This window comes from Sinocyclocheilus grahami, unplaced genomic scaffold (genome assembly GCF_001515645.1).
Source record: "Sinocyclocheilus grahami isolate Dianchi unplaced genomic scaffold, SAMN03320097.WGS_v1.1 scaffold613.1, whole genome shotgun sequence".
Classification (NCBI taxonomy): domain Eukaryota; kingdom Metazoa; phylum Chordata; class Actinopteri; order Cypriniformes; family Cyprinidae; genus Sinocyclocheilus; species Sinocyclocheilus grahami.
The window spans coordinates 893,192-914,353 of NW_015505792.1; the positions used below are offsets into that span (position 1 = coordinate 893,192).

Sequence of the window (21,162 nt, forward strand, 5' to 3'; positions counted from 1 at the left end):
CGCACACACTCTCTCTCTCTCTCTCTCTCTCTCTCTCTCTCAGATGTATCAGTATCCATTATATTCTCTGTAAATAATGTTAATGTGCTGCGACTTTAACCTCTAAAGGAACATAAACCTTGTCTCTGTGTGTTTTGATGTGTTTCTCTCTCAGGTATCTCTGCTGTGACACACAGAATGAAATGAGGGAATGGTTTGCTACCTTCATGAGCATACAGGTCAGTCTGAGAGGATCATGTCAAGAAGCCTGATAAAGCATATTAGATACATGAAGCCCTCTAAATGATCAAACTCTTCTGTTAAACCTGTTCCTCCATGTCTTCTGTCTCTGATTGATAGTTTTTTATCCAGTCGAAGCTCTTTTAGTGTAACTGTACAAGCGTCCAGCTTCAGCTGCTGCTTCTCGTGTCAAATCTTGACTGATTTTAATCAAGTAAGCATCAGAATAATATCTCCAGATGAACACTTACTGCACTGAAGCAGCTCAGCTTTACTTGATTCTCCATCAATCATGTTTTAGAGTCTCAAATCTGATCCTCAGGATCTTTTGAGGAGCGTTTGTTTCCAGAAGCTTTACTTTCACTGTTCCTCAGCGGAGGAATGATCTTCACAAGCCTCCAGAACATCTCACATCTTCTGAGGAGCCTTTATTTCTTCAGCTCTCAATCACTGCATTATATGTTTGGAGCATTTCACTCTCATCTCACTGAGACGCATTACTGGAGATATCGTTTTTTTAGTATCATTGGGGTACTATTATAGTTTAAATTTTTTAAATTAGTTTTTATATATTTTTGTTTTTAATTTAAAAGTTTTAGAATTTTTTTTGTTTATTGACAATTTTATAAAAAAATTTAATGTCTATATTATTTTAACAGTTTTATTATTTGATTTTATTATTATTTACAAAATGAAACTTTTTACATTTAAATTGACTAAATTAACTTTTTATTTATTTATTTATTTTTTCAGTTAATGTTTATCTTATTTCTAGTAACAGATTTTTTTGTTATGGTTTTAGTTTTGGTAAACTATAATAACCCTGAGAGCAACGACTGATATTTATATCATTTTATGTCAGTATCTGCTGCACTGTTATAAACATCTCATTGTTTCATCACAGAAATATCAGCATCTGCAGCAAATTAATATTTTTGCTCAGTTTGAGTCTGAATAAAATTTAGCTGTTTTCCCTCCATATTCTCACTGTATCAGACTATATGAGCCATAAAAGCCTGATGGAGCAAATATGCTGCATGTGTTGCATGTATTTACATCTCTTTCTCTCTCTCTCTCAAGTTCAAGTTGCTTTATTGGCATGACATTTGTGTTACAGTATTGCCAAAGCATTTTAGATGTGTACAATACAGAATATAGTTACACCACCAAAGTAAAAAAGGAGACAATAAATGGTATGGTGTATACATATTTATCTCTCTCTCTCTCTCTCTCTCTCTCTGTCAGAACGGAGGTCGTGTGTGGCCGGCGGAGTGGTTGAAATCTCGTGCGGCGAGTCGCTCTGCGCCGCTGGACGCTCGCTTCGGTAACGTGTCTCTGATTCCTCTGCGCGGCAGCGAGAACGAGATGAGGAATAGTGTCGCCGCTTTCACTGCCGATCCTCTCGCCGTGAGTCTAATCAGCCAATCACAACCGGGCTCGGCCAATCACACAGCCAATCACGCGGCTCTCTACTCCCAAACACACTGAGCTCAGCCTCGAGTTTAATGCATCAGAGAGACGCTGTGACATGAAGCACTGTTCGTTTTAATACTAAGCTTTTGGCAGAATTCTAAGGCAGAATTACATACATCATTATATAATGTTCTTCTATCCTTTGGGATTTAATAATTCCAGCATCAAAGAGTTAAAAACAGTGTGTTCGTATCATGTATATGCAGCACAAAAGCAGTGTTAAGTCGCTGGAGGATATTTGTAGCAATAGCCAACAATACATTGTATGGGTCACAATTATACATTTCTCTTTTATGACAAAAATCATTAGGATATTAAGTAAAGATCATGTTCCATGAAGATATTTTGTAAATTTCCTACCGTAAATATATCAAAACTTAATGTTTGATTAGTAATATGCATTGCTAAGGACTTCATTTGAACAACTTTAAAGATGATTTTCTCAATATTTAGATTTTTTTGCACCCTCAGATTCCAGATTTTCAAATAGTTGTATCTCAGCCAAATATTGTCAGATCCTAACAAACCATACATCAATGGAAAGATAGATAGAAAGATAGTCTCAGTGCTTTAGTAAAAAAAAAATACAACAACTTTAAGAACCGGTCAGTGTTTCATGTGTAAAGTTATACCCAAGTCAGTAAATAAGTAAATAAATACTTCTATTTTTATAATGTTCATAAAATATATTTTTATGTTTTTATTTGTCTCCTTTCTTTCCATACAACTTTAGAAATGAATCATTGAGTAACAGCAGTTTGCTGCACTTTCCCGCTGTTACTCAATGTGTCATGTCTAATAAATATATAATATTCATATAAAATGTTCTGTATGATTTTATCCTTGAAACATTGAGTAACAGCAGTAAAAGCGGGTCAGTGTTTCATGTATGACGTTATACGCAAATAAACTAAAATTTATAAAATATTTTTTAATTCCATTTTTGTGTTTTTATTTATATTTATTTTTCTGTATAACGCTGAAACTTTGAGTAACAGCAGTAAACACAGTAAACTTTGTTGTTTCATGTCTAAAGTTATAAATAAATACATAGATAAATAAATATTTACAATTATATAATTTTTTTAATTAATTTTTCCTTTTTCTGTATGACTGTAATCATGGAACACTGAGTAACGGCAATAAACACAGTAAAATTCCAAAAGAACTTATTACATTTAATGTAATCCCAGCGCGCATTGCATTCAGCTCAGTGAGTCAAAAATGATCGCAGACATTGATTATAAATGTGCTTACATTTCATTTGACACCAAACAGTATTGTTAAAATAGTGCAAATGAATTCAGATGAACCATGTAGATCATTTCAGATTAGTCATTTGAGGTTCTGGTCCTCAGTAGGGTGCTGCCTATGTAGACAGCGAGGGGCTCACTAGGTTTCGGAACAGAGCTGAAGACAGACATTTTTATAAAACATAATTCATCTGCATACCAGAGTATTGATGATGCTGTGTGATTACCCATGAGTCCTCACTGTTCTGATTTACTGAGACGCTTCATGTTCGGCTCGCAGTGTGTGATGAGTCACGTGAATCAGGAGTGAATTCACATGATTCTGTCCTGATTCACATGATTCACTGCTGATTCACATGATTCACTCCTGATTCACATGATTCACTCCTGATTCACGGGAAGCATGAGAGAATCAGGAGAGAATCATGTGAATCAGGAGTGAATCACGTGAATCAGGAGTGAATTCACATGATTCTGTCCTGATTCACATGATTCACTCCTGATTCACGTGATTCACTCCTGATTCACGTGAATCATGAGTGAATCAGGAGTGAATCATGTGAATCAGGAGTGAATCATGTGAATCAGGAGTGAATCATGTGAATCAGGAAGGAATCACGTGAATCAGGAATGTATCACGTGAATCAGGAGTGAATCAGGAAGGAATCACATGAATCAGGAATGTATCACGTGAATCAGGAGTGAATCATGTGAGCCGCAAATGAACCGTCCTGTACTAATGCTTTATTACTGGAGGAAGTGGAGGTGTTGGTGTGTGTTTCACTCGATCCGTCTTCACACATACAGCGGACATCCGATTAACAATGCAGTTCAGAAGCAATAAATCATGTGTAAACAAATGAAAAATAACTGGTGTTGTGTCTGTGAGGAGCAGGTGTTGGGTTATTGCTCATATTATTAACTTAATGGGCGATTTCCTCTAACCTTTTTACCCATAATTCTGCAGGACTGTCCTCTGTATACATTATATGAGTGACAGTGTGTGTATTTATGACAACATGAATTCAACAGGAAAGTGAAGAATCTAATTCAAATGTCTTCTGTCACATCATTCAGAAAAGGAAGATTAAACATTGTTAAATTTGCTACTTTTATATACTGTATGTATATAAAGAAAATTGTATGTGTATATGTATATTAAATATTTTTAAAATGTTTTTACTAGGGATGCACGGATAGGATTTTTTTGGCTGATACGGATACCGATTTTAGCAAACAACTATTGGCCGATACCGATATTGGTCAATTGCATAAAGCAGGTCTTAAAAATGAAAAATAAAAGATTTGATCGGTTCACTCCGAGCAGAATCAGTATTTGAGTGTTTCTGTTCCTGCGTTCCTCTGTATTAGGCTCCGAAACCGGTTTGAGTAGGAAAAAATACCGGTTAATAACGTTATTTTAAAAACTTTTTCTTTGCAAATAATAATAATAATTATAAAGTACAGAGTATTCTTTAATCAAAATGAAAAAAAAAAACGAGGGTCTTGACCTGGTAGCCTATCTTGCGCTTAGTCATAGCCAATACAGCATAATCTTTTCTAGATTTTGACCAACTATATTAAACAAAATAAAAAACTGTCAATGCTTTAAAGACATTAAAGTAATTTTTCAAGATATTTAAAAATGTTTGCAGCATGGATAAAAAAATGCTACTCCTTTAAGCGTTTTGAGAGGAAAAAACAGCCTAAATTAGTAGGCTGTCCGACGCTTTTTTTTATTACATACAGAAATAATGTAGGCTAAAATATTGTAAATAAACCAAAATATTTACAAACATTGCAAACACAATTAGGCTATTTTAGTTCCCTTCTCTCTACAACAATTCCTCTAAAGTTGTAAGCCAAAACGTATTAATTTAATACCTCTCTCATTCTGCACGAATACAAATGTTTCCATATTCACAACGTATCTGGATGCTAAAATATATTTAGCCTATTCCTATGTAAACTTTAGGCTTTATTCTTCACTCGCATTTTTGACATAAAACATCATCCTTCACATAACAGCACAGTGAGGCGCTGGTCACGCTGAACGGCACAGACTGTACTACGGACAATTTAAATTGAGCAGTGTAGCTTTTTATGTTTCTTTAACTGTATTTTATTTTGATAAGGAACAGGCTGCGATATCAAGTTAGCAAAAATGTGTTGTATGTGCGTGTGAGTCACCAAGGTGATTCAAAACTAAAGCTTTTGTAAAATAAAGAAAACATCTTTCTGCCGTCTCTGTTTCCTTTCCGTGAACTTCAGAGCGCGCTACAATGATGCAAACTCAGCACTTTCGTTTTGTTAATATGTTAATGATTTAAGTGAAATGTATTTTGTGTATAGGCCTAAATATTCCCTATATAGTTTTATTATGTTTTCTCCGTTCACAGAGGCGCTGCAGGCGTGTGATGTGAGCTTGTGTGAATCCGTGTTCTACACTGGTTTCAAACAAAAAGCTGCATATTACCTGCCATTCATTTTCACTTAAACGTAGGCCTAATGCTTGGCGGTTCGTGACATATCCTCGGATAAACTCTAACGCCGGTGCATTGCCATTGCGACTTACCTATGATTAATTTACAGCATTTCACTCATTGGATGTGTCAGCGTCACGTTTGCATTGGCTGTACTATGCCATCTGCAAACTATATTTTGTACAGATTTTAGGGCTGTGCAATTAATCGAAATTCATTTTCGATTTTGATTTCGGCCTCCAACGATTATGAAAATACAGTAATCGAGATAAAACAATTATTGCGCCCCCTTTCCAGCAGTGCTCTTTCGTTCCTCCATAATCAGTAAAATCATGTAACGAGACTTTTGCAAAATGGGACGTGCTTGATTTATTTAAATTTATTAGATTTATGTTTTTAAAAGCGTGAAAGAACTTGCGCTTCCTCGGGAAGATTACTGTGGATGCGCTCAGAGACGGAACACAACACGGACATGTAAAGTCATCACAAAAAATAGGACTATTGTGGTATTGAGAATTGTTACATAATTATTTTTTCTTATTAAAGCTACAAAAGTCCTTCAGTCAAGAGCAGTGAGTGATTTTGAATGTGTTGTTTGATTAATATTAAGCACAGTCGGCAGCAGGAATATAGCCCGCTGTCACTTTAAGAGCCGCACGGATACAATTGACTGTTACACAAGTATTTTTTGTAGGACTTTTGTAGCTTTAATAAGAAACAAAGGTTTAATTCTTACAGTGAAGACTATGCTGTTTTATTTTACATTAGGTTATTCCATTTCTCTAGTAGGCCGTTAACTGAATACTTTAGACTTGCATTAAAAAAAACTTAAAGCACAGTTTGTTTCATTTGTATATTTTTTATTCTATTGTATTCTTTTGTTTTTTTATTACAGTTTAATTATTTTCAATAATTTTTAGGACCTTTTTGTTGTTTTTTTAAACTAATATGAGTTACTCTGGTATCCTGCTGTGGTATTGAGAATTGTGACATTTTGCTGGTCTCTAAAATGTAGATGTCACAGCAACCTTATTTACAGAACATATATATTTAATATATATCACTATCTTTAAATAAATCTTTCATATATAGTTTTTTTTTGTCATATGGCCCACTAATAGTCATTTTAAATAATCGTGATTACAATATTGACCAAAATAATCGTGATTATGATTCATGTTAGAGCAGCCCTAACAGAACAGATTTTATTTTGTTTTGGCAAGTATTTAATTATTTTGCCCAGAGAAAAATGTTGGATTATGCAACAGGCATGCAACTCATTGTCTCCATGCAGTTAATTAATAAACCATCGGTATCGGCCCTTTTCATGCTATTTCCGATATGCCGATGACTTTAAAATAATAAAAAATCGGCCGATAAATATCGGTGGCCGATATATCGGTGCATCCCTTTTTTTATTTTTTATTATTTAACATTTTATTTCCATTTTTTAAATCTCTGATGGACTGATGATCTCTGAGCTCATGACAGTGAATTTTAAATCCTATAATTCTATTGAAGTCAGTTTTCTGTTCTGTTTTCTGAGAGAATCTGGCAGGTTTCGATTAAATTAATGCTTTATTTTCTGCAGCTCTTCAGAAATGTTTGACGGAGTGAATGTTGTTCAGGTGAGACGTCCAGCTTCTGCGTTTCAGACCAACACAACAACAACAAAATCATCACAAATGTGTGACCCTGCAGCACAAAAGCAGTGTTAAGTCGCTGGGGGATATTTGTAGCAATAGCCAACAATACATTGTATGGGTCACAATTATACATTTCTCTTTTATGCCAAAAATCATTAGGATATTAAATAAAGATCATGTTCCATGAAGATATTTAGTAAATGTCCTACCGTAAATATATCAAAACTTAATGTTTGATTAGTAATATGCATTGCTAAGAACTTCATTTGAACAACTTTAAAGATGATTTTCACAATATTTAGATTTTTTTGCACCCTCAGATTCCAGATTTTCAAATAGTTGTATCTCAGCCAAATATTGTCCGATCCTAACAAACCATACATCAATGGAAAGATTCTTTATTCAGCATTTTCTAAAAATTGATCCTTACGACTGGTTTTGTGATCCAGGGTCACATATATCATCAATATTTTTGATCAATCACCATATTTGTTTAAAGTCATTTAAATATTTTATATTCCTGCATCATTGATTTGTTTTATTTTTTTATAAATATTAAATAACATTGTTTATATATTTATACAATATTTATACAATTTATTTTCCCAATTAATTATATATATATATATATATTTTTTTAATTCTTTACATTTATTTATTTATTAGGAACTGTAGGTGTATGCGGGTCACAGTCACATCAGGCCGTCGATCGCTCTGATCCGGATCAGTTCAGTCCGTCTGGATCTTCTCACGCACTTTGACCTCCACAGAGGTGACAGCACCTTACAGCACAGGTCATTCTGGGACATCAGACTGTTACTGGCCTCCATTCTCGTGGATCATTGTGATGTTGACACGTGGATCATTGTGATGTTGACACGTGGAGCGTTTAGTGTCCATCTAACCCACTTAAACACCCGGAGGCGTCCGTGTTTTCTGTTTAACCTTCACACTTTTTACAGACTTTATAACTTATTTCAGCCTGTTTTAATATCAATCAAATGGAATCACATCAAGAACTTTAAAGGTCAAAGGTCACGGATCAGTCCATAGAGAGAGCGAGAGAGTGTGTGTGTGTGTGTGTGTGTGTGTGTGTGAGAGAGAAATTACACTTTTTACAGACTTTATAACTTATTTCAGCCTGTTTTAATATCAATCAAATGGAATCACATCAAGAACTTTAAAGGTCAAGGGTCACGGATCAGTCCATAGAGAGAGCGAGAGAGTGTGTGTGTGTGTGTGTGTGAGAGAGAAATTAATGGTGCATTCACATCATGGCAGAATGACCATTTATATATATATATATAGATATATACACACAGGGTTCCTACAGGGTCTGGAAAAGTATGCAAAAGAAATTAGAGTATGAAAAGTATTTGTGTTTCCAGACCTTTGCCCCTATTTAGTTTTTTCTATAATAGAAAATTAAGAATTTAAATGTATTGTATAAGACGTCAAAGTCAAAATACGACTGGATGAATTCAAAGTGCACTTTTCACTATGCAAAATGCAGGTTATAAGCTTTTTGGGTTTATTCTCACAATATTCTTAGCACTGTATAACATAGCCTCAAGGACTTCTGCAAAAATAAAATATATACAGACTTTTGTGCGCGCACAAGAAACCATTAAACTTAACATTTAGGACAACGCACGCTGAGCCACCTATTGCGCCATCAGCCCATTTCACACTGTGTTTTTGTCCTCCTCAAAGTATGCGTTAAAGAGACCTAAGGCCATGAAATATGGCACACTGCCCTAACGAAAGCCACATTTTTTACAGTACCAGTCTTTTTCATAGACTCTTGAACTTGGCAGATTTTATGCCGTCAGCCCGTTTCGTGTCATGGTTTCTCCGCCGCCACAGAGATGTGTTCAGTTAGACATTAGGCCTTTATATTAGAGGTACTACCATAAGAAAAGCAAGTAGATCTCTATTAATTCATGTGCATCCATGCTATCGTTTTATTCATAGTAAGATGGCAGTGATGCACAAAGGAGATAGGTTATATAAAACTAGAAACTGTAATGTGTAAGCATGCAAACAAAAAGATTCTTGTGTGCATGTAAAAGACTGTTGTTTTTTTATTTTATTTTAGGGGCTCTGTATGTTGTCACTTAGAGAAAATCAAAGAAAAAAACCCCTGAGAAAATAAAAATATTTACAGATGACTGTACTATATACCAAATATAATGCTGAAAATAATGCTCTATGAACCAATTAGGTTTGGAAATTTGAGAAAATGTGTAGGAACCCTATATATATATATATATATATATATTAAAATAATACATTTTTAATTACATATATTCTTTTTATTAATATTTTATATATATATATATATATATATATATATAAATTCTGATTCTGACACGTGAACACCCCATAACTTTGTTTGCGTGTTTTATTTCTGTATGCGTGCTTGTGTTTGTATCGGTGTGTGATTTTGATCTTTTGAATCCTGTAGAAAATGAAGGTCAAAGGTCACGGATCAGTCCATAGAGAGAGCGAGAGAGTGTGTGTGTGTGTGTGTGTGTGTGTGTGTGAGAGAGAAATTAATGGTGCATTCACATCATGGCAGAATGACCATTTATATATATATATAGATATATACACACAGGGTTCCTACAGGGTCTGGAAAAGTATGCAAAAGAAATTAGAGTATGAAAAGTATTTGTGTTTCCAGACCTTTGCCCCTATTTAGTTTTTTCTATAATAGAAAATTAAGAATTTAAATGTATTGTATAAGACGTCAAAGTCAAAATACGACTGGATGAATTCAAAGTGCACTTTTCACTATGCAAAATGCAGGTTATAAGCTTTTTGGGTTTATTCTCACAATATTCTTAGCACTGTATAACATAGCCTCAAGGACTTCTGCAAAAATAAAATATATACAGACTTTTGTGCGCGCACAAGAAACCATTAAACTTAACATTTAGGACAACGCACGCTGAGCCACCTATTGCGCCATCAGCCCATTTCACACTGTGTTTTTGTCCTCCTCAAAGTATGCGTTAAAGAGACCTAAGGCCATGAAATATGGCACACTGCCCTAACGAAAGCCACATTTTTTACAGTACCAGTCTTTTTCATAGACTCTTGAACTTGGCAGATTTTATGCCGTCAGCCCGTTTCGTGTCATGGTTTCTCCGCCGCCACAGAGATGTGTTCAGTTAGACATTAGGCCTTTATATTAGAGGTACTACCATAAGAAAAGCAAGTAGATCTCTATTAATTCATGTGCATCCATGCTATCGTTTTATTCATAGTAAGATGGCAGTGATGCACAAAGGAGATAGGTTATATAAAACTAGAAACTGTAATGTGTAAGCATGCAAACAAAAAGATTCTTGTGTGCATGTAAAAGACTGTTGTTTTTTTATTTTATTTTAGGGGCTCTGTATGTTGTCACTTAGAGAAAATCAAAGAAAAAAACCCCTGAGAAAATAAAAATATTTACAGATGACTGTACTATATACCAAATATAATGCTGAAAATAATGCTCTATGAACCAATTAGGACACACACACACTCATTCCTGAAACAGGAGCAGAATGAATCCGAGTGAATCATCTGAGTTTAATGAATGAAGCTCACAGACTGTAACACAGCAGCCTCGTTTATCTGATCGTGTGATTGATTCAATTAGTGTCTCGTTTCATGTTAAATTAAATCAGGAGCGTAAATGAGTTTGCACAGTTCTTTTCCCTCGGTTGTGTTCATTTAACGAGAATCAGAGTTTGAAGAATCAGACGCTCGTCTGTGTTTTATCTGGTAAATATAGATCAATAAAGTTTTGAAGACTCTTGAAGTATTATTATCTGAATGTCACGTTCATAAATCAGTCATATACAGACGAGTTTGACGTGACATCTGGAAAATATAGATTTGTTTACATATTAAAGTCAGAAATTACTGATATGACTTTTTCTTTCTTCAGTGGAACATAAAAGAAAAATGATATGTAGTTTTTTGAAAGTAGTTGAGCTCCATTTTCTTACTTTTTATGTGTTTTTCATGTAAGAAAGTCATTTTTGGTGATTATGAAGTGATTATTTTGACAGAAGCATATCAAATTACTGTGAAATTATAACTTGTTTTAAGACTTTCTGCATGTTTTGCTGTATTTGATCAGTGTGTAAAAATATCATAATTTTAATCATAATAAGTTTGACTGTCAATAATAACTGGTTTGAGATGTTCATGAACTTCACTGAGTAACTGAAGTAAAGATAACAGCCACTTAGCTATTAAAGTGAACTAGCAGCCCACTGACATCAGCTGTAAATGAGGACAAGCTTTTATTTCATTAGAATAGCGTCTGATGAATCATTTACAGTAAGACCAGGATCATGAATCAAGAGCCATGATTTCATATTGACTGATGCAAGATTTGAATATTTCTGAGGAAGTGTAGATGCATTCATTTTTCTTAGTTTTTTAATTGTTGAATTAGTTTGTATTTTTATTTTCAATTTTACGTATTTACGTTTAGTCATTTAGCAGACGCTTTTATCCAAATGAGAAAAATGTAATAATAATCAAGGAGAAAAAAATGAATAAAAGTATTTTTTGCTTTAAAGTGAGGAGCCTCTTTCAAGACTTTTGCATTGACATTATGATGATGTCTAAACACTGTAGTCTGACAAAATAATATATTAAATGTATTTAAAAAATAGGAAAATAAAAGCTGACCATATTTAATTATAATTAAGTTAATCATAAAAATATTTATTTATGCTTGGGTATAATTCATGTTTGTGCTTGTTTAATTTTTTTTCAGACAGATGATTTTCAGTACTGTATTACATGAGAAATAGTGAGAAAAATAATGATAATTTGAAGTTTAATTGTCTTGAACATGATGCACAATGCAAAACTCTTAATGGTCCTAAAAATAGGCTTTATTTTTTATTTAAGCTCATTTAATTTTTTTTTTCATTTATGTAACAGAAATAATGAGAGGTTAGGGTTTAATTGTCATAAACATGATACGCAATGCAAAACACTTGATGGCCCTAAAAACAGGCTTAAATTAAAAAAACAAGTTGATTTTTTTCTTGGATGAATTGAAATTTTGTATATGTTTTTTTCTATGGTTTTATTTGTCTTTAGCGTTTTCTTTTGTAACAGCATCGCAGGAGAGAGAACGATGCATGCGAGCGATCATAAGGCATCGTTAAGAGGTCGTGACCTCACACAGTAATGATCTCTGAGCTTCTTTCTGTGGTCAGGTCGCAGCAGATGGTCTGCATGGATTCGCAGCTCGTTCCTCTTTCACGGCTCGTCTCGGTCATGATCACAGTCAGACTCGGAGCGGTTTGTCCGAGACATTCAGAGACATTCAGAGCTCTTGTGTCCAGTTCAAAGCCTGTTTTCTTGGTTTCACAGACTCGATCCGAGCTCCTCATTAGTGTGTCGCCGTCTGACCCTCGTATCACCATAGCAACGGTTTTCACGATTTCTGCTCTTCTCTTCGTATATCGATCATAATCACATACAGTCATACTGATACACTGATTCTTTCTCTCACAATGCTTGGTATGTTTACTGTGGGAAACTGAACCTGTAGATTTGCTCTTTCTCTCTCTCACATCTGACAGTTTTAGTCACGATCTAATGATTATATTGTGATGCTTTGGATCATGTCTATTGTGGTGTGTGTGTGTGTGAGTGTGAGTGAGTGAGAGAGAGAGAGAGAGAGAGAGAGAGAGTGAGTGTGTGTGTGTGTGTGTGTGTGTGAGAGAGAGTGTGTGTGTGTCGTGAGGTAGAGTGTGTGTTTGTGTGTGTGAGAGAGAGAGAGAGTGTGTGTGTATGTGTGTGTGTCGTGAGGTAGAGAGTGTGTGTGTGTGTGTGTGAGAGAGAGAGAGAGAGAGTGTGTGTGTGTGTGTGTGTGTGTGAGAGAGAGAGAGAGTGTGTGTGTGTGTGTGTGTGAGAGAGAGAGTGTGTGTGTGTGTGTGTGAGAGAGAGAGAGTGTGTGTATGTGTGTGTGTCGTGAGGTAGAGTGTGTGTTTGTGTGAGAGAGAGAGAGAGAGATTGTGTGTGTGTGTGTGTGTGAGAGAGAGAGAGCGAGTGTGTGTGTCGTGAAGTAGACGCTGATAGAGTGCATTGTGTGACATCTGACACCGTATTTCATGACAAAATTACACTACACCAGTTACACAAAAAATTAAGTCTAAATTCAAATGATTTTATTTTAAATTATTTGCATGATTTAAGGCAAACCCATTGTTTTCTCATGCTCTGGTCAATTTTGAGATTTTGGTCTGTTTTGCTTCCATAAGTCTTCTAGTAGACTCGTGGAAAACAAACATTTAGGTGTTTATTTTATAGCACTTAATCTTTGCGTCTATATATATATATATATACTTAAATTCTAATACATATTTTTTTTGTTTGTTTCTCCACTTCAGCAGCACTTACATACACTAAAAAAATCCTCTCTATATTCTGAAGGTTTTTACAGAGGGGTTTGTTCATATTTCATTCACACTGATTTATGTAACATTTTATTCCTAAAACATGGTGAAAATGTATCTTTTTGTGTCTGTTGACAGTATTTTCTGATTTATGAAGTGATAAAAAGAGAAATTCAAAATCCCCTCTATATGAAAAACCTTTAACTCTAAAATGTCAACAAAATCAAACAAGAATTTTGAACGAATGTTCAGATTTCTGTTTAGGAAATTTAGGCAAATTATGCCTCATTTGCATATTTTAAACATGGCACTTGAGAAAACATGTCTTATAAAACAGCTGTCTTATTGTACTGTGATTGATTATTACCCTGTTTACCTGTAGTGTCTTGCCTTGAAGTAATGTAAAGACTTATTGATCACGTCATATCCAATATATTTTAAAGTGTACACCTAAATGTGTTTTGTACACAGAAAGAATCTGTATAGATTAGCTGTATAATTTTAGTGTCTTGCCTTGAAGTAATATCATATATCCAACATATATTTTAAAGTGCACACTTTCATGTGTTTTGTACACAGTCGATCAGAACCTGTTTTAGCTTTAGAATTTTGTGCACAAAGTGATGTGCTGACTCACATTTGCGCTGAAGAAATTCTGTGTTCGTCTGCATTAAAGTGCACCTGCGTTTTGTCATGAAATTCATCTGACGCCCGATTCATTCACTCCTTTAAATGAGTTGTGATGCACAAACCACAGGCAGTCTTCATGTGTTGTTTTCAGGCTTTAGAGCATGATTTGAAAAACTAAAGTAGTCCTGCTGATACTCGAGGCATGAAGATGAAACACAAACACACTCAGAAACACAGGTGCGTTTCCATGTTTATTGATTTCAAATGCAGGATTATTTTTGTCTGTGTGTGTGTGTGTGTGAGAGAGAGTGAATTCACTTCACTCCAGCTCAGTTCCACATCAACACTTTATTGTAGAGAGAAAGTGCTGGAGATGGAGGGACGGATAGAGAGAGACACGTCGCCGCAAGCTAGGATCGCTTATGTAAGTTGTTTTCATACGAGCCTGTTGGTGAACAATGAAAAAAACTACTTCTGAAAGTATGAAGCTCTCCACAGCTCACCTGTGTGTGTGTGTGTGTGTGTGTGTGTGTGTGTGTGTGTGTGTGTGTGAGAGTGCTAACCAATGTGATGACACAGTTAAAGTTTTTTTGAATTTTCTTAAAAAAAAAAAAAAGTGATATACTAAATGTAAATTTCTTTATTGACATCTACTGTATATGATTCCATGAAGAATCTTTAACATTCATGGACAGTGTTGGGGGTAATGCATTGCAAGTTATGTAATCAGATTACTTTTTTCAAGTAACTAGTAAAGTAACGCATTACTTTTTAATTAACAAGAAAATATCTGAGTTACTTTTTCAAATAAGTAACACAAGTTACTTTTTTATCCATTTGTTGATTGAAAGCTCTCCTGTCCTCATGTTGAGAGAAACTAGAATAAATCTGAACATGCATTAATTCATCTCACTCACAAAAAACAGATTCATTATTCCTCAAAATGAATAAAAACAGTGAAAAGCAACTCAGAATATTACACAAACCTGCAATAATTAAATATGTTAAATAATACAAATATCCTTTATGTATTTAATCCTATTTTATTAAGCAATGTCTTTGCAGCTGAGCTTTGATGATCAAATTTAATCATACTAATAAGCAAAAATCACTTTAGATAAACTAACATTTGTGTGTCTTTTTTTTATTGCTGAAGAGTGTTGAATGTTCTTCTCCTGCGTTCTGCTGTACAGACGTGAATTTACTTTTCCTTCAGCCTGAGGCTCATTCATTTCACTTTTTGTTGTGAAAGGGCTTTTACATTTACCAGAAATATCACTTTTTATATGAAAAACAAACAAACAAGCCCAACCCAGATTTGAAAAGTAACGCAAAAGTAACATAACGCATTACTTTCCATAAAAAGTAACTAAGTAACACTTTCATGGAGTAACACATATTGTAATGCATTACTTTACCCAACGCTGTTCATGAAACAAAAGGTTCTTTATAGTGGAAAGGGATTCTTTAGAATATAAAAAAATGGTTCTGTTAAAAAACTGAAAGGTTCTTTGAGGAACCAAAAATGAATCTTCTATGGCATTGCTGCAAAAACACTCCTTGGAAACTTTATTTTGGCAAAAACAGTAAAAACGCTACGATAAAAACCCTTTTAATTGATTGACAGTAATATCCCTTACTACATAAGGTAAAAAAACTGAAACCGATCTAATGGGAGATTTCACGTAAATGTACAGTAAAATACTGTTAAATGTATAAATGTATAGAGCTGAAGAGAACAAGTCGTCTTATGATTTACGGTGGAAAACCGTAAGTTGAACTGTGTGACAACAGCTCAACAGCTCAGGTTTTTACACTGAACTGTTCATAAAAAAAAATGCTTGTAATTTTAACAGTAAAACTTTCAAATTGCTATGACAAAGACCTTTTAATTAACGTTAAATTCCCTTACTATATATCACAAAGAAAGAAAGAAAGAAATAGATTTAATAGGACACTATACAGTAAATTGTTGCATTTCTAGTTTTTGGAAGTGAAAAAGAATAACCGCTTTATTTACAGTAAAATTGTGATTGACATTCTTAGCTCAAATTAGATTTAAAAAAAAAAAATTGAAATAACTTGTTCCTTAGTTTTTTTTTCTTCTTGTCAGTTCTGTACATTAGGGTTGTATGTTACATCGTATATTGTTAAATGAATGTTTATTGTATTAATTTAGTGTTTGTATTGGTGTGTATGACACTGTGCACCTTCTATCTGGTGGTATATTTACTTCTAATAAACTTTGATTCATTGTGTGATTTTTCCCCCCTCTTTACCACCTTTGTTTTTGTATTTCAGAAAGGTTTTAAAATATATTAACATTATTTCAGTCATAAAATAAAAGTTTTCTAATATGTATAATCTGAAAAACGTAATGTTGCTACCTATTTTTTCTTCTTTTTCTTTTTTTTTTTAACAGCAATGTTCAGGCAACCACAGTCGCTTTTTTTAAAAAACCATAAAACTTAACATTTACACTTCTGAGAGCCCAAGAAATGTGAAAAGATCCATATTTAGGGTTCTCTATCTGTAGCGTTCGACTAATCAGACATTGTCCAGAAGAGATTAACTGGACAAAACCTTTCCAGTCCTTTTCTGTCCAGGTGAAGCTCAATCCCATCAGATGAGTCTCTCTGTAGGTTTCTCTGAAATACAAATAATCACACAGCCCAGTGTGTGAAGCAGCATCATTACAGAAGAGTCTGCAGGCTCAGATGAAGATCAGTGCCACCGTCAGACCCTCCTCTTCCTCACTTTTAATGATCTGAACGGTGAGGACACATGTTTTCAGTCAATACTGGGCTCTGAATCACTGCTGAATTATGTGGATGTTATGTTTCATTCCTCTTAATTTAGAGCTGTTTAATTGGCCTGTGATTCCTCTGTCGCCATGACAACCGCATCAGCACCAGGTGTGTTTGGATGAAATCACTTTAGATAAACTAACATTTGTGTGTCTTTTTTTTATTGCTGAAGAGTGTTGAATGTTCTTCTCCTGCGTTCTGCTGTACAGACGTGAATTTACTTTTCCTTCAGCCTGAGGCTCATTCATTTCACTTTTTGTTGTGAAAGGGCTTTTACATTTACCAGAAATATCACTTTTTATATGAAAAACAAACAAACAAGCCCAACCCAGATTTGAAAAGTAACGCAAAAGTAACATAACGCATTACTTTCCATAAAAAGTAACTAAGTAACACTTTCATGGAGTAACACATATTGTAATGCATTACTTTACCCAACGCTGTTCATGAAACAAAAGGTTCTTTATAGTGGAAAGGGATTCTTTAGAATATAAAAAAATGGTTCTGTTAAAAAACTGAAAGGTTCTTTGAGGAACCAAAAATGAATCTTCTATGGCATTGCTGCAAAAACACTCCTTGGAAACTTTATTTTGGCAAAAACAGTAAAAACGCTACGATAAAAACCCTTTTAATTGATTGACAGTAATATCCCTTACTACATAAGGTAAAAAAACTGAAACCGATCTAATGGGAGATTTCACGTAAATGTACAGTAAAATACTGTTAAATGTATAGTTTCTGGAAGCTGAAGAGAACAAGTCGTCTTATGATTTACGGTGGAAAACCGTAAGTTGAACTGTGTGACAACAGCTCACATTTCATGGTTTTTACACTGAACTGTTCATAAAAAAAAATGCTTGTAATTTTAACAGTAAAACTTTCAAATTGCTATGACAAAGACCTTTTAATTAACGTTAAATTCCCTTACTATATATCACAAAGAAAGAAAGAAAGAAATAGATTTAATAGGACACTATACAGTAAATTGTTGCATTTCTAGTTTTTGGAAGTGAAAAAGAATAACCGCTTTATTTACAGTAAAATTGTGATTGACATTCTTAGCTCAAATTAGATTTAAAAAAAAAAAATTGAAATAACTTGTTCCTTAGTTTTTTTTTCTTCTTGTCAGTTCTGTACATTAGGGTTGTATGTTACATCGTATATTGTTAAATGAATGTTTATTGTATTAATTTAGTGTTTGTATTGGTGTGTATGACACTGTGCACCTTCTATCTGGTGGTATATTTACTTCTAATAAACTTTGATTCATTGTGTGATTTTTCCCCCCTCTTTACCACCTTTGTTTTTGTATTTCAGAAAGGTTTTAAAATATATTAACATTATTTCAGTCATAAAATAAAAGTTTTCTAATATGTATAATCTGAAAAACGTAATGTTGCTACCTATTTTTTCTTCTTTTTCTTTTTTTTTTTAACAGCAATGTTCAGGCAACCACAGTCGCTTTTTTTAAAAAACCATAAAACTTAACATTTACACTTCTGAGAGCCCAAGAAATGTGAAAAGATCCATATTTAGGGTTCTCTATCTGTAGCGTTCGACTAATCAGACATTGTCCAGAAGAGATTAACTGGACAAAACCTTTCCAGTCCTTTTCTGTCCAGGTGAAGCTCAATCCCATCAGATGAGTCTCTCTGTAGGTTTCTCTGAAATACAAATAATCACACAGCCCAGTGTGTGAAGCAGCATCATTACAGAAGAGTCTGCAGGCTCAGATGAAGATCAGTGCCACCGTCAGACCCTCCTCTTCCTCACTTTTAATGATCTGAACGGTGAGGACACATGTTTTCAGTCAATACTGGGCTCTGAATCACTGCTGAATTATGTGGATGTTATGTTTCATTCCTCTTAATTTAGAGCTGTTTAATTGGCCTGTGATTCCTCTGTCGCCATGACAACCGCATCAGCACCAGGTGTGTTTGGATGCTGACTTATAGTAGTCAAGATGAAAAACTCAAATCAGAAGGATGTGTCTATATGTGACCCTGGAGCACAAAACCAGTCGTAAGGGTCAATTTTTGAAATTGAGATTTATACATCACCTGAAAGCTGAATAAGTAAGATTTCCATTGATGTATGGTTTGTTAGGATCGGACAATATTTGGCATAAAATCTGGAATATAAGGGTGCAAAAATATTGAATCGCCTTAAAAGTTGTCCAAATGAAGTTCTTAGCAATGCATATTACTAATCAAACATTAAGTTTTGATATATTTACGGTAGGAGATTTACAAAATATCTTCATGGAACATGATCTTTACTTAATATCCTAATGATTTTTGGCATAAAAGAAAAATTGATAATTTTGACCCATACAATGTATTGTTGCTACAAATATACCCATGCTGCTTATGACTGCTTTTGTGCTCCAGAGTCACATATATCTATATATACAACTCATAACAGAGTTGCTCTTCATGATTGAGTCGTTTATAAGAGACACTGAAAGTGTTTCTGTACGTTTGTATTCCTGGAGCGTATGAAAGAAACCGTGCCGAATCTCTCTCTGGCTCTGGTGAAGCATCAGCACTTTCTGCTTAATTAATCCTGTAAGTTGTGTGAGTTTGTGCTTCAGAAGCTGCGGAAGGACGTTCAGCTCTTAAGCAGCTTTACAGAGACACATTTCAGCAGTTTTCTGCTTCACTTCAGTCGTGTTCAAATCTCTCGCTGAAAGCATCTCGCAATTCACTTTCATTTAGTTCAGTTCTAATGTTCTAAGAACGTTCCCATTACGTTATGGAAATGTTATTTCTGAATGTTCAAAATGTCTAGTTTTTTAAAATGTTTTTACAACATTTTATTTTGGTTTTGAGAGCATTAAAGGAATGTTCCATTGTATCATTTTGCAGACATTGTGCGAATGTTACTTTTGAATGTTCTCTGAACGTTCTGAAACAAGTAGCAACATTCAAATGTGAAACTAAAATGTGTCTGAACAAAGGTTCTATTCATATTTATAACTTTAATGGAGAGTATCATAACAGTGCACTGTAAAAAGTGATGTTTTCATGCACAGTGATGTAAGATATGAAGAGAAATTGATCCAAATGATGCAAAGTTTTGCTTAAAATGAGAACAAATATCCGCCTTTGACTAAAGTGTGTTTTTTTTAGCTCAGTGGCTGATATTTGTTCTGGTTTTAAGCAAAAACTCCCTTCATTTGGATCAGTTTCTCTGCTTATCTTCTGTTATTGTGCATCTCAAGTAAATGTATCTTGAGTTAAGAGTTTGTGCTGAAAAACAAGACAAAAGTACAGAGGAAGAGCGTGAATTTGTGCAGTGAAATATAACCAAGTTTTCTCATTTTTATCAATATTTTGAATTAGCTTTTATTTTTATATTTTGTTTTTGTTTTAATTTTAGTTAAAGTTTTTGTCATTTTTATGCTTTATTGTTTTTTAATACAGTGGGTACGGAAAGTATTCAGACCCCCTTAAATTTTTCACTCTTTGTTATATTGCAGCCTTTTTTTGTTTTAGTTATTTTAGTACATCAACTGAATTTAAACGAATGAAAGATGTTACCTTGGCAACTAGCTCAAATAAATTACGATTTTTAATATTTTACTTTCAGTTTGCATTTGTTTTATTTTTTTATAAAAAAAAAACGTAAATGTAACTTTCTGCTTTTAGTTTGAGTTGAATAACACTGCTCTGAAGTCACATGATGACTGATATCTCTCTCAGACTCAGTCATGTCCAAACACTAAAGTTTCCCCCAGAGAAGCGCTACGACAGATCTGGCATTAATTATCTCAAGCGCTGTCGTTTGTCTCGTTTCATGACTGATTTTAACAGCCTCAGAGGAAATGGTGCTGATGCGGTTTCCATGCCAACAGGCCGTTTGCTTTCTGCAAATTTAAAATATTTAAATTTCAGTTTATTCACATAAAGGTTCAGTTATCCTGGCTATCAATATGTTTTTGTTGTGCATATATTAGTCTCTCAGTATAATAATATAATGATATTATTAGCTATTTTCAAAATGTCATTTCTGCTAAATACAATTCTCTGTAATTCTCTGTATTTCTCTTTGTCTCTTGTCAATGATTTACTTTGGATTCGTGTGTGTGTGTGAGAGAGAGAGTGAGTGAGTGTGTGTGTTGTGTGTGTGTGTGTGTGAGAGAGTGAGTGAGTGTGTGTGTTGTGTGTGTGTGTGTGTAAGAGAGTGAGTGTGTGTGTGTGTGTGTGTGAGAGAGTGAGTGTGTGTGT

At 34.2% G+C, this 21,162-nt stretch overlaps 1 protein-coding gene across 1 annotated transcript in view; it reads left to right on the forward strand.

The window, feature by feature from the left end:
* LOC107557643 (arf-GAP with Rho-GAP domain, ANK repeat and PH domain-containing protein 1-like) overlaps nucleotides 1-10,582 on the forward strand; it is a 32,672-nt gene extending 22,090 nt beyond the window's left edge. Inside the window, exons 14-18 of the mRNA XM_016241121.1 lie at nucleotides 155-218; nucleotides 1,465-1,626; nucleotides 7,020-7,056; nucleotides 7,741-8,101; nucleotides 9,551-10,582. Of these exons, the coding sequence (XP_016096607.1) occupies nucleotides 155-218; nucleotides 1,465-1,626; nucleotides 7,020-7,037 (244 nt within the window). The 3' untranslated portion in view covers nucleotides 7,038-7,056; nucleotides 7,741-8,101; nucleotides 9,551-10,582. The remainder of the gene's footprint in view (nucleotides 1-154; nucleotides 219-1,464; nucleotides 1,627-7,019; nucleotides 7,057-7,740; nucleotides 8,102-9,550) is intronic.
* Nucleotides 10,583-21,162: the final 10,580 nt, after the last annotated feature.